The 12,890-nt window shown below is 40.4% G+C and overlaps 1 protein-coding gene across 4 annotated transcripts in view; it reads right to left on the reverse strand.

The window, feature by feature from the left end:
• Window positions 1-2,298: 2,298 nt before the first annotated feature.
• The window catches only part of LOC306970873 (rho guanine nucleotide exchange factor TIAM1-like), a 62,083-nt gene continuing 51,491 nt past the window's right edge, over window positions 2,299-12,890 (reverse strand). For 3 of the 4 annotated variants that reach the window (XM_079566920.1, XM_079566922.1, XM_079566921.1), the window contains exons 18-28: window positions 9,617-9,832; window positions 9,164-9,232; window positions 8,963-9,088; window positions 8,754-8,862; window positions 8,226-8,602; window positions 8,044-8,152; window positions 7,290-7,348; window positions 7,061-7,157; window positions 5,842-5,929; window positions 5,388-5,560; window positions 2,299-4,768 (exon numbers count right to left, since the gene is read on the reverse strand). In XM_079566920.1, the coding sequence (XP_079423046.1) occupies window positions 4,188-4,768; window positions 5,388-5,560; window positions 5,842-5,929; window positions 7,061-7,157; window positions 7,290-7,348; window positions 8,044-8,152; window positions 8,226-8,602; window positions 8,754-8,862; window positions 8,963-9,088; window positions 9,164-9,232; window positions 9,617-9,832 (2,004 nt within the window). In that variant the 3' untranslated portion in view covers window positions 2,299-4,187. The remainder of the gene's footprint in view (window positions 4,769-5,387; window positions 5,561-5,841; window positions 5,930-7,060; window positions 7,158-7,289; window positions 7,349-8,043; window positions 8,153-8,225; window positions 8,603-8,753; window positions 8,863-8,962; window positions 9,089-9,163; window positions 9,233-9,616; window positions 9,833-12,890) is intronic. The other variant, XM_079566923.1, reaches the window with a different exon arrangement.

Here is a 12,890-nt window from a genome sequence, read left to right on the forward strand (position 1 = left end):
GCAGAGGAGAGAGAGAGACGCAACATGATTTGGCCACTGGCAGAAGAAGGAAAGAAACAAGCTTCCGGTGGGGATTGTCAGAATAAAACCGGGCTCTCACCATTGACATTAAAATAAGACTCCAGGCAAACATGCAATGAAGAGTCCAAGTCCATATGTTTTACAGTTTAGAACCAATTAATTATAACATGATGACTTTGGAATTCATCTCAAATAGTTGTTGCCAACAGTCTTCTTGGCACAGTCTCTTCCTTATGCACCATATGGCGACTTATACTCACCCAATCAAGAACTAGGAACACATACTGGATATGAAGTGCGTGAGTGGAGCCAGCACAAAACCTGTTGTCCAAAAAAGGAGCAGGGATTGTGGGCTGTAAGGAGGTGAAGGTGTTTGGTGGCAAGAGCATATAGGGGTCTTTATAGTTAACTTCAAGTATGTATAGATCATGTAAAGTATGCACATACAGACTATCTTCCCTTGTGTATTTGTGTTCCATGCTTGGTCTAAATGTATCCAAGCTCGGGAAGGATGAACATAATGAGCACACACTAACTAACAGCAGGCTTTTGTATTTCTAGGTTATGTCATAATAATACAAGTACACGCAAAAAAGAACACAAAGCATATATTTCTCCTGTACCCAAGTTCTTGCTTTTTCCAATTTAGGATAATCTTGGTGCTTCCAAAAAACTTCATCCAACCATATGGCTTGTGGAATACAATTACGATTAATTATTGCAATATTGCGCCTTTCTGGATACTCACAGGTGTTTTACATTGCATAATGCATACTTGGCAGTGGTAAACCGTAGCCACAGCTGCCCTGGATTAGACGGAGGCTGCCAATCTGTGCCATTGGCCCCTCCGGACCAAACACACTCACTCACACACCACATCAGCACTCACTAACTTTAATCACTGTAAAAATAATAAAAGTTAAATCAACTTAGCAATTAAGCATTTTTAAGTTGACTCAACAAAAGGCCTAATCTTAGATAGATAACTCAAAAATACTTACTTTGCAGCCTGTGCCTTTATAGAATGATGTCATAGGATGTGGTTTTATGCTTTTTGTCCCACATTTGACCTTTGCAGTTGGTGCACTGGTATATTTTAAACTGAAAGAGCGGCTCCATTTCTGGCGGTCTCATGCTGTTCTTGGCGGTGTTTGCAGGTGGATTACGGACAGATGGATTGGCAGCACCAGTGCAGATGAGAGGAATAATCTTCAGGTTACAGGGCAGATGCCAGATTATCTTTATTCGCAGACACTGAGGTCTTTATCGAGCTCTGACCGGGGCTCCTCTCATGCACTTCTATGACAGCAAGAGGATATACAAATCTGTCTCTGGGCTTTTGCAAACATTCAAAAGTTCACCATATTTAATCTTCAGTTTAGAAAACATCTCATTCTTTCACTAAAACAGAAATCACATCCCATTTAATTTTGACATTTTAAAGTCCCGTTGTCAGCGTTGGCATTTTGTTTATCACGAAGCCAATGAATTAAAAAAGCTCTGAGCCAAATGATCAGAGTCGACGCGTCTGCTCAAACTGGACCCCAGACAAACTGCCTATGGACAAACTTAATTATCTCAACATGACCATCCGCAGCTTATCATTCCTTGAGCAAAAAACTCTACACTGACCTGACAAGAATACTGAGCAGAAGTGGGCTAATGTGTAATGCCAGTCATATCGTCCAGTTATAGGTATACGTCTTCAATATTTTTAGAATAAAAATACTTTTGTAGCCTTGTTGTTCATGTCAATATTGCGCTGCATTGACTACCATACCTCATTTTGTAAATTCATATGACTATTTGACTATTTTTTATTATTTCTAATAATAATAATAATAATAATAATAATGCATTGGTTTTATATAGCGCTTTTCTGGAAACTCAAAGACGCTTTACATTGCACTATTCGTTCACTCCATACTCAGTGGTGGTAAGCTACTATTGTAGCCACAGCTGCCCTGGGGTAGACTGACGGAAGCGAGGCAACCAGTCTGCGCCATCGGCCCCTCCGACCACCACCAACCACTCACTCACTCACTACATTCGCTAGGCTTCCTGGTGTTCCCAAATGGTCTCCCATCCAAGTCCTGCCAGGCCCTTCCCTGCTTAGCTTCCAAGGTCTGACGGGATTGGGTATAGCAAAGGCAGTATGGCCATTTTTGTCTAAACAAACACATGGAAAAAAATCAAAGTCTGAATTTTTTTATTTATTTTTTTTAAGTATATGGCCCATATGAGTAATGGAAATAAAGTGTGTTACTTCAGGTCACTTTATAAAATTTATTTTGCCGACGTAAAAATGACACTCCACAGCGGTTGTACAAACAGATTTTTTTTTTTTTTACAGTACAAAAAGGTCAAAAGTTCTCACAGGATATTGCCTTGAAGGAGATTGTACCTCACAGTCTGGGTCATCAGCCAGGAATCTAAAATCTACAGTTCAACATCACAACAACATCCAAGGTGTATTTCAGCTCTCCTTTACTCAAGCGGTGCACGGTCCCCTGTCAAAGTTGGATAATAAGTGCTGTTGGAAACATCCAGGTGCGAGGCTGCGCTGAGCGCGGTGACAAACAGTGAACCAGCGCAGCCTGGTGGACATGAGGGGAAATGCAGGAGACATGAAACCGGATTGGCTGTCCTCTAATTGTGGTGACATTGTCTGGTACTGTATTATGGAGGAGGTTTAAGGGCTACGGGTCAACTGCATGATTTCATTGTCATCTACAGTACAGTCACAAGCATGGCTCCGGTCAAATATTCGTTAAAAACAAAAAGAAAATTCAAGTAAAACAGGATAGTGATGGGTAATCATAATGGCATTCAGAATAATGGATAACAGCATAATAATATGACGAGAAGTTTTCTTTAACACAAAATGGACACGAGACATTCATGTGACACAAGCTCATCTTTTTCAAAGCAACACTATGCAGCGTTATCAGTAACAGTATGTCCAGTTTAAAATCAATAAAATATTCCTAATCCAAGATATAATATGAAGAGAGAAACCATTTCACGCTTGCTTGGATTTAATAATAAATAATACGTGAGGTGGAATAGCAAGCTTTTAATCGAAAGGTCAGAGGTTTGGCTGAGCTTTATTTGTCCCACAATGGGGAAATTTCATAGCAATGTGTCCTTGGGCAAGACACTTCAAATGCCTACTATATGTATTTGCTGTAATTGCATGTTAGAAAGTACTGTAGCAGGAAAAGCTAAAAAACAACAACTGTGAAATAAGTCTCCAAGTAGACTAATGCGTTATCATTATAATTAAACACAGTGGTCTGCGACTAATGATGTAATCGACAATGCAGACCAAGCTTTCACTTAAAGCAGATGAAGTTACATAGTGTTGCTTTAAGATTTATGGCACCAAATACAGCTTACAAACAGTCTGTAACACTGGGAATCTCATTATTAGTGTAAAAATACAGTAAAAAGGCGTATATTAAATAGGTAGACTATATACTGTCCAAACTATATACTTAAAAAGGTATTCTGGGAGACAAAAGTGAGCTGCAACACATTTTGTACACAAGGTTAATAGCGCACTCCATTGTCCTCCTGCCTATGCACAGTAATGCAGCCAATATTAAGTTAACACAATTAAAGCACAATAAAGCTAGTTGGATTCCACCATCTGTCGCAGAGTGGTGCTGAGCCAGACGCCCCTAATGAGAAAGTCAGTAACACAGCCCTTGAGTGTCCCAATACAAACAGCTTCCAAGTCAGAAAAATAAAACACCCATTATTTTGTGTGGAAAAATATACATCTTTTGGCCAGAAATCCTCATCAGTGTTTATGCCTTTAGCTGCCTACGTGGCGGTGCTCGTGTTTCAGTATGTGCGCGCACTGTATTGGCGTAAACATGCGGTGCAGCTGTTCACTTTGCTCTCGTACAAGTACATTGTGTTAATTAGTGAACCACAGCCACTTGTGTCTTCGAAGTGGTCCCGACGAAAAACAAAAGCTTACAAAAAGTTACCCCCTGTTCATTCGGGATTGTCAGATCAGTGATCCGGTCAAATAGGAATGCGGTACCGTCATCTAAAAATGCTTTCAACTCTTCCTCGTTTGTCTTAAAGCTTGTTTTTTTTATTTGACCCCTTGAGACTCTGCTAAACGATGGTTATGGTGGTCTTTATTTTGTTAATTAGAAGACGTCACCGTTGCAGCTGCTTGCAAAGTCATCCCGCCTCACCCAAATTATATTATGATCCTTGTTGGTCGCCTCCTCCGCTGCGCACTGCATTAACGGTGCAACCTTCAAAGTCAGCGTGGGAGAGTGCGACAGAGCAACGCCGCAAGAGCTCATAGAGTTCATTGTACTAGCGTCTTTGCAGTTTGTTTCAGTTTTAAGGTCAAGCCCGTCCAACTTGTCCCCCAGATCAGTCGGTTCCGCAGACGCCGCCCTCACAGACTTGCAGTATTCGTCGTCGTCGCTCAAAATGTCTGTTTCTTTGACCTGAGCGACAGGTGCTTCCCCCTGCTCGTCATACGACCCCAAGTTGAATTGTTCCTCCACCCACCGGTCCGTGTCCTGCCCCTGAGGTTTGCGGGTCTGGGGGAGCGCGTGCTGGGATGGCGTCGAGCAGGACGCGGGGTAGTAGGAGGAGGGGTCTGACGGATCGGAATCGCCGCTGTTGTTGTTGCCGTGGAAAATGAGGTCTGTGTCGATCGTGAAGCGGTTTCTCACCAGTTTCCTGCGGCCGAGAGTTCGAGATGGAGCGGAGACTTGAGAAGGAAAAAGTACAAACTTGTTATGAGGGATTTGCAGACGCAGCATTTTCATTACAAACATAGATTTTTGTGGTTCAGTACAGCATTGCTATATAAAGCTTGTGAAGGGAGCAACAGCGTGCTTTCAAATGTTCCTGTGTTTAGGAAGTTACAGTTAGTCCAGGTTTAACACTAGGTTTTCCACAATATAGTCCTTTGATTTTTAAATTGGTTTAAACTCGATATGGTTCGTCCTCATTTAAGATGCCATACTTCCCATAACTTAAAAAACGTGGCTCCCGTAGCTACATTTTCTTGTCCATTATCAAAAAACAATGTGAACAATGCGTTGAAATAGCTTATAATATTTTAGACTGAAATGGCAATAAACATGATATTGTTTAGCAGCAGAAATCCCCGAAAAACACTGCACGAGTGTCAAATGTTTTCTGACATTGAACTGAACGTGAAAGTGTTTTACAAATACTGTATGTGGACTGTTGTTTTGCTCTGCCTGTGGGGTGTTTTATCTGTATTTTATATTGTGTATGTTCTCTAAGTGGGAGTGCCTGTAGCCATCTTTGGACTGTGCATTTGTTGTGCAATGTCCCGGTTAAATAAAGTCTGTTTTTACCTGTTCTGTTCATGGAAGGCCGGGCTCCTTTGAGGGCACACAGGCGTTTCCCTCCGAACGGGACGTACTGCTGATTCAGAGGAAGAGACTCTGTTTTGAGGAGCTGACGGCGCTGTTTCTCTCGGATTATTGAGTGAACCGCTTTCAGGAAGTCCTTCTTACTCTCCGGAGATCTGTGGTGTGGAAGAGTGCAACTGAATTTTACAAACTTTATTTCTTTTCTCATATCTCAAAATAGTGGAGTGAAAAAAACAATATTTCTCCAGTAGAGGAATATTGGTATGATGAAACCACTTCCAAAGTTACTAAAGGTCCTTTCCGAAACACTAAAAGACGTGGAAATGGTCCTTGGTCAAGTATAGTAACATTTCAACTTATGAGCAGGATGTTTTACAATGATACAACTGTTTACTTAAGTGCAGTTTAAAAATATGTTACTATTTTAAGTCTGTACCGGCAGCACAGTTGGAAGGTCGTCTCTGGTCTCCCTTCAGATTCGGACCTGGTGTGGACAATTTCACATGTGGCTGTGCTGTCAGAGTCTGAAAAAGAGGTGAAAATACAGACATTCAGTGTTAAAAACAGAGCCTCTTACACAACAGGCTCTCAGTCAGAGCAGAAGGTTTGGGGATGACTGAGGGTGTTATGAGCCAGAAAATCACTCTGTCTGAGAAATGACATTTATTGCTACAGCATATTTAGAGGACAGATGCTGCAATTATTGGACGCAAAAATGAGAAGAGAAATGAGTATTAAGCTTCATCTAAAGATGCAGTTGGGGTTGCTTTTATATATATATATATATATACAGTGGGGAAAAAAAGTATTTGGTCAGTTTCACATAGACATTGTATTGGATTTTGGCCAAATACTTTTTTCCCCCACTGTATATACAGTATAATACACATTTTGTAAAAAGAATGTTTCATATTACTGTTTACTGCATGTTGTGTTATATTGTTAGGGTTTCACAGTAACACAATTTTGATTCTCCATATGTGGTGTACATGTGGTAGAGTTGACATTAAATCGAATGAACTGAACTCTTTCCACAAAGTCACATAACATTTAAAACTATTAACCTCTTACCCGCCAACTTAAAGGGGCTAGTTGGCCATTTTATACTCACTACTGCCACCTCAGGTCATACGTGTAACTGCATCTTCTATATTAAGCTCATGCATGACGGCAATTCGACCCGAAGTAACAACTTTCTGAGTGACAGTGCAGGATTTTAGAGGCAGTTGTGGTGAACAGGTCTGTGCTCTTTCTACACATTAGGACATGGCATAATTTTAAAATGTTTAAACTCCGTATAGCCCCTTTAACCGAGCACATTTTCTCCACTTCAGCTTGAACCAAATCTACAAAACTCATCTAAATGCATAATTTCCCTCGCATGGTTGCCATATTGTCTGCACTTTTTTTTAAACCTTTTTTTCATTGCTTTTTTAATGCGTTTTTGTCACTAATTTTTGTGACTTTTTCATCACTTTCTCGTCACTTTTGTCTTTTTCATCATTCTTTGTGTGGCTTTTTTGTTGCTCTTTTGTTCAGGTGATTTAAAACACATTGAATGAGTAGTATTTTATCCATAAAGATAAAATTACATACATTCTTACAGCAGGCCCATGTTCGTTAACTTCTCTGGCCATAATTACACACAGACTTACTCGCTGGGACACGGACTTGCAGGGAGTCAGTTGAGATCATGTGACGGAAACGGAAAGGAACCTTGTCCTCGCTGACAGACGCTCGGTGAGACGTGCCCTGAAAAGAGAGACAGAGTCGGGAGAGGCTCAGACTGTGCTGCACTACACAAATGTGCCAACAGAGGGCACCAGAGAACAAGAGGATACAGGAGCAGAGCGCTGTGGTAACTCAACAGGGGGTTTTACTTACAATTTTTTTCCTGTGCTTGGAGGAATCCTTGTACACAAAAACAACGGCTGTCTTGAACACTAAGAAAAGAGAGAGAAAATAATGAATAATGGCTTGACAAAACTTAAAATGGTACTCGCAATATCATTCACTATGATTAACTACGATTATGTACATTACACTGCCCTCTTACCACTATTAAGAAGTATAGTATTGCACTCTTTTACCCCTTTTGTGTGAAGCAGAAAGCCTGTCCATATCTGGCAACCAACTCAGTGGTATATTCTACCCACAGCACTCTACAAACACAGATTTAGTGTTCAATACTGTGGGATTATCACGGTTCTCATCTGTCCATCTGAAATCCTTTCGATCTGGCAGGACAGTCAGCGTTACATAACTGTACAGCCACGCACACTCTTCTGATTCATTGTGATTTACTGAATATGTATTTTCAAAGGAAGCACAAATGACACAGCAAAAATCAGACTTCTAGCTTGTAGAGCTCTCTGATGTTGCTGCGATGATAAAAGTGAACCAGGCAGATAAATTGTGGGTACATTTTGAAGACAAAGGTTTAAAGCTATCATCTGTACTCTGTTGTTGAAGTTTGCGTCGTTTTAAATGTAAAATGTTGTATTTTCCCACAGATGATCGTTAGTTTAGCATTTAAATAAAGGATGAAGCTGAAATCATAATCAAAACAACTCAGCACAAGTCTGACTATTCTGGGGTATAAACCGACCGCAATAGACAAAGTCAACTAGGGTCTCACCAAACGCCGCCAGCTCGGGGTCCTTTTTGCTCTTGACCAAAGATGATGGAGCATTGATCCAGCTCACAGTGGAGTGAAGGAGCAGATCTCCCATAGAGAGGTCAGGGACCTGGAGAAACGCAACATTACTTTAGTAAAAGAGTATAATCATCATTCATAGTGCAAATATGGGAAGTACTTACCTCTTTCTTGTTGGCTGTCTGGTCACTGATGAGCTGGTCGAAAACTGCGCCATATTCCTCGTGAAGCTTTTGCATTTCATTGATGTGACTTGCCACTTTGTTCATGGCTTTCATTGCAACTAAGAATCGTAATAGACATGTTAGTTTATGTACACAATCAGGGATGAATATAATGACAAAGGGAATAAAGCATTTACCATCCAGGTGGTAGTGCTCCTCGCTGTCCGGGTCGGTGAGAGAGTAGAGCTCCTTCAGCAGCAGCGGGTATTTCAGGACCCTCTGGATGGGTTTGATCAGGTATGACTCCAAAGTGGACGAATGCTGCTGCCTGGGGTTCCTCTCAGCCAGGAAGGCCTTGAAATCTGGATCAGTTTTAGCTAAGGAATAAAAATGAATTACTTATATGTGACAACAGAGTCAGATTTTCATTAAGTCTTTGCTAAAGGTTTTACACAATACGGTTGTCCTTCTCCCATGTATCCAGACCTGGGGATGATTCAATGAACAGTATGTATCAGTAAGTTTTACCTTTGGCCAGGACTTTTGGGACTTTGGTGTGGCTGGCACAGAAAGCGCTGTAGATCTTGAAGCGGTCGGCATAATACAAGAAAGATCCTCCCAGAGAAAACAGCACTTTCTGTACAAGACGCACAAGAACACAATCATTGTAAAGATATTGACATTAATATTACAAAAGTCCCTGTTTGTTTTTGTAACCAGCATGTATTTTAGCAAACCTTAAACTGCTCCACTCTTTCCAAACACTCCAGGTCTGGCACCAGTCGGATCCCGTCCTCCAGAGTCCGGAGAAACTCCACTTGGAAGTCCACCATCTCCCCGAGGTTTCCAAACAAGACGTCCAGCTACAGAAACAGCCACATGCACTTTTTCAGTCTCTTTATCCAATTGATTATGAAACACAAGAGATAGAAACGTACCTCATCTTGAGTCAGGATGTTGTCTTTCTGCAGGGGTTTTAAATAGCAATCGATGAGGCAGCGAAGATCCTAAACACAGAAGATGAAGAAAGATTGAAGAATAACCACAGTGAGTTGACCAATGGTGAACAATGGTGCTGCTGGTCTTGCAAACAGGGAAAGCTCAGTTAATTTACTTCACCATTCATCAAAGCTGCAATAGTTTTGACTAATAATTACTAGGAACGTAATTACTAGGGAGAAACCTTTTTATTTGTGATTAATATAAACACAAATTAATCAAATAATTCAATTAATTGCCAATCCCTTATTAAGTTCCAATTATTACAAAGATATTAACCATAAACGTGGTGAAAGCATCTGCATTTTGACATTTAAAAGATTTCTGGCCTTTTTATAATGACGTCACATGAATGCAGCCCATTGATTACATGAGCTTGTGCATGTACTGACTTTGACGTAGGTTTTCTCAGTCTCCACCAGCTCGTTGATGACCTTGCGGAGCTTGTCTGCGTGTGTGAGCTGTTTTTGGGCTGCGGTGCCGACAGCAGGAGGAGCGGCGGACACTGGACTCGGGGACAGAGAGGAGCACGAAGAAGATGATGATGAAGCTTCAGGGGTGTTTATGTCATGGAGGCTTCGGCAGAAACCCGTCACCTGCTCTGAGCTCTGCAGAGAAGAAATACATCCTTTTAGTTTTCGTCTCCACTCGCTTCTGGACATGAATAAATGCCATACTGTAGGTGTGCGACATTGTTAAGAAGTTGTGTGCAAATGTAAAAGGCACCTGGTGAATAAATGAGAAAGGACATGGGTTCCCTGAGTCTGTAATGTTCACTGCCCAGGGCGAACGTACAGGTAACTGAACAGATTGTTCCACATTTACACTTCTGTAGGGCCTTACATTACATAGCATGAATTCACTGATTTATGAAGACATAAAGCTGAGTGGAAAGTACAGCACACACATTCTTGCAATAACTGCACCCTCAAACCTTAAGTGCAGAAAATACCAAGCAAGAGCAGACCTGCAATGTTGGTAACACCAGGCTTGCTTTATAAAGTCAATGATGACTCTAATATGGTGTCTCGTATGGGTATAATTTTAACCCAATAAACAATGCATAAATCTTGTTCAAGCTGTGGAGAATAGATCAAAACAAGTTGAGAAGTTGTTGAAGCTTTGAGATTACAGTATATACAAATATAAAATCTACAACTTTATTTATTTGTATCTTGTTTGGCCCTACATGCTTGAATAAAGGAAAGGAAATCTTAGGTATAAAACAGATTAAATGTCTATGTTGTGCACAGTGATCTAATGTACAAAAATATCTGTCATCTTAAAATATCAGACAGTGACTCAAATCTCAGTGCTGCCATCTGAAATGTAATATTAGTGATGAAGGCAAAGAGAGAAAGTGTTTCGCTGTTTGTCTTAGCATAACACACTGTGTCCATTTGTTGACAGTCAGACTTAAGCAGCTGAAAGATTGTCTTTGCTGATTTCACGGCTTCACTGCACCAATGACAAACTGTATTTTCCATCGTGGTGATCAAACCAGTTTCAATAACAACACGCACCATCTAGAAAGACCCACTGTCATAACCTCAAAATGAACAAAACCACACACTTTGCACATCAACTAGGGCAGTGTGTGGTTAAAAAAAAATAACAAAAGAGATAACGTTTTGTTTTTTTTAAATTGTGATTCAAAATTCAGTTCACTCTGCACATTAAGGAGCATCAACATTTGAGAAAAGACTGAAACATGAACGACTATTGCAATAATCACTCACTTTTCAGTTTATAAAGGTCTAAACTACAGGGTTAACAGATTTCTAACACAAATACAAGATATTTATATGATATAACAAACTAACTGTAACCATTCAAATTGCGACTTTACTGCAATGATTGAGGTAAACAAAGCAAATAGTCAATAAATATCTGTTAATATGAATCTAAATATGTTTCTCCATCAAATATTGACTTCTAATACAGGCAATAAAAGAACATCGACATAAATAACAAAGCAGTACAGATTAGATAAAAGCTAATACGATGAATATAGTGGAATATGTAGCGAGGGAGGGGTGATAGATAAAACACCAACACTATGATGTAACAACCACTCCTCTCCTTTCCAAACATGCACAACTCACCTCTGCAGACATCTGACACTATTAATCCAGCCCGTATAAAGTGCCTAAATTGCGATACTAAGCCGCTGATATTGGCCACACGGGCCCCGTGATGTAACCGCTGCCCTTGCATATCCGCACATGCACATCTCAATCTCACACAGTCAGGATCAGAGCTCACCAGCTGTAACGCCTCGAAGATGGATTCAGTGGAGCGTTTGGAAAACCTGCTCCTCCGAAACGCCGACATCTCGACTTGGGCCAATGAAAGGTCAAAGAGAGGTCAAGTGTTCGATTACTTGCAACGCTGTTCTCATCCAGGTATCTGCCATTCATGGACAAAATAGAGATCTCTCTTTTTCTAATCTATAGAACGACAAAAACATGCCCCAAAGCAAACTGCAAAACTAAACATACAACTATAGTTCTTCTTCACCATATAAATGACTTCTTGTATTGTAAGTAAATCAGTGAATCTAAAGAGCTGCAAATGTCCATTGGCAAGTCCGACTTTGCAGTCCAGGTGTGGAAGCATCTACAGTGCCAGTGGGAGGAAGGATTACAACATAAACCAAGATCAAGCGTAGGATTCTTGTGAGAGAGGGGGCGGGCTTAGGAGGGAGGCAGTGTCCAACAGAAAAAGAGCATTCACACGCCTGTGTGTCCTCTGGCTTCTTGAAGAAATCTCAATCTTGCAGCAAAAAAATGCAAATAAAAGATGTGCTAAAGAAAGTACAAAAAATATATTAAAAAAACTACAAAATCTTCAAGGTATTTTTCAAATGACAGCCAATAGCGTGATGCACTGCACCTGCTGCACACTTGCAAAAATCAGAATTGCAAAGTTCTTCTTAACTTTCAAGAATGCATTCCACCCACGCAGAAAGTAATTGACCTCTGCTGGGAAATGGCACACACCTATTACTACGTGTACTGTCAAAAACCTAGCCTTCAAGGGAGAGCAGAGAAAGAAGGGGCGGGGCATAAAAGCGTGCACCGACCTGCATTACATATACAGTAAGCCACATCACTGTAAGGAGTGAGCCGGGCTTTGTGCATTTTGACATTTAGAAAAAGGCTAAATAAATAGAAATAATTTTGGACTCAGTTTGACATTTTAAGATTGCCTAAATCCATATTGTTCCAGCAGCAGAACAGGCATGTACTTGCCACTGTCACTTTGAAAAGAACTTCAGAAAATATGAATCTTGCCACTAAATGACGGGATGAGGCATTTGACAGACGGACGGAATAATGACAATTCAATAGTTTAAATAAAAGACATGAGCCAGTGCATGAGAATGCAATTGTTTAAATGCAGTTTTAAGAGGCCTTAGATGAGTAGGCATTTATTCCCCTATACTCATCTATGCTATGATTAAAGTAGCAGTTTTAGTAGAAGATAAGGTATCACTTTATTTTACAGTATCTTGATACATTGTACCTAACTAAATTTAGTACAATGTAATGTGCTCTGTAACAATCTGTAATAACTTGTACCTATGGGTTAACTTGTATTAGTACTTTGTCGGTACATAATCTAATAGGACATGAGACCCTTAGGGCTAGAGTTATGTCTTAT

Source organism: Gobius niger, assembly GCF_951799975.1.
Source record: "Gobius niger genome assembly, chromosome: 11".
Classification (NCBI taxonomy): Eukaryota; Metazoa; Chordata; class Actinopteri; order Gobiiformes; family Gobiidae; genus Gobius; species Gobius niger.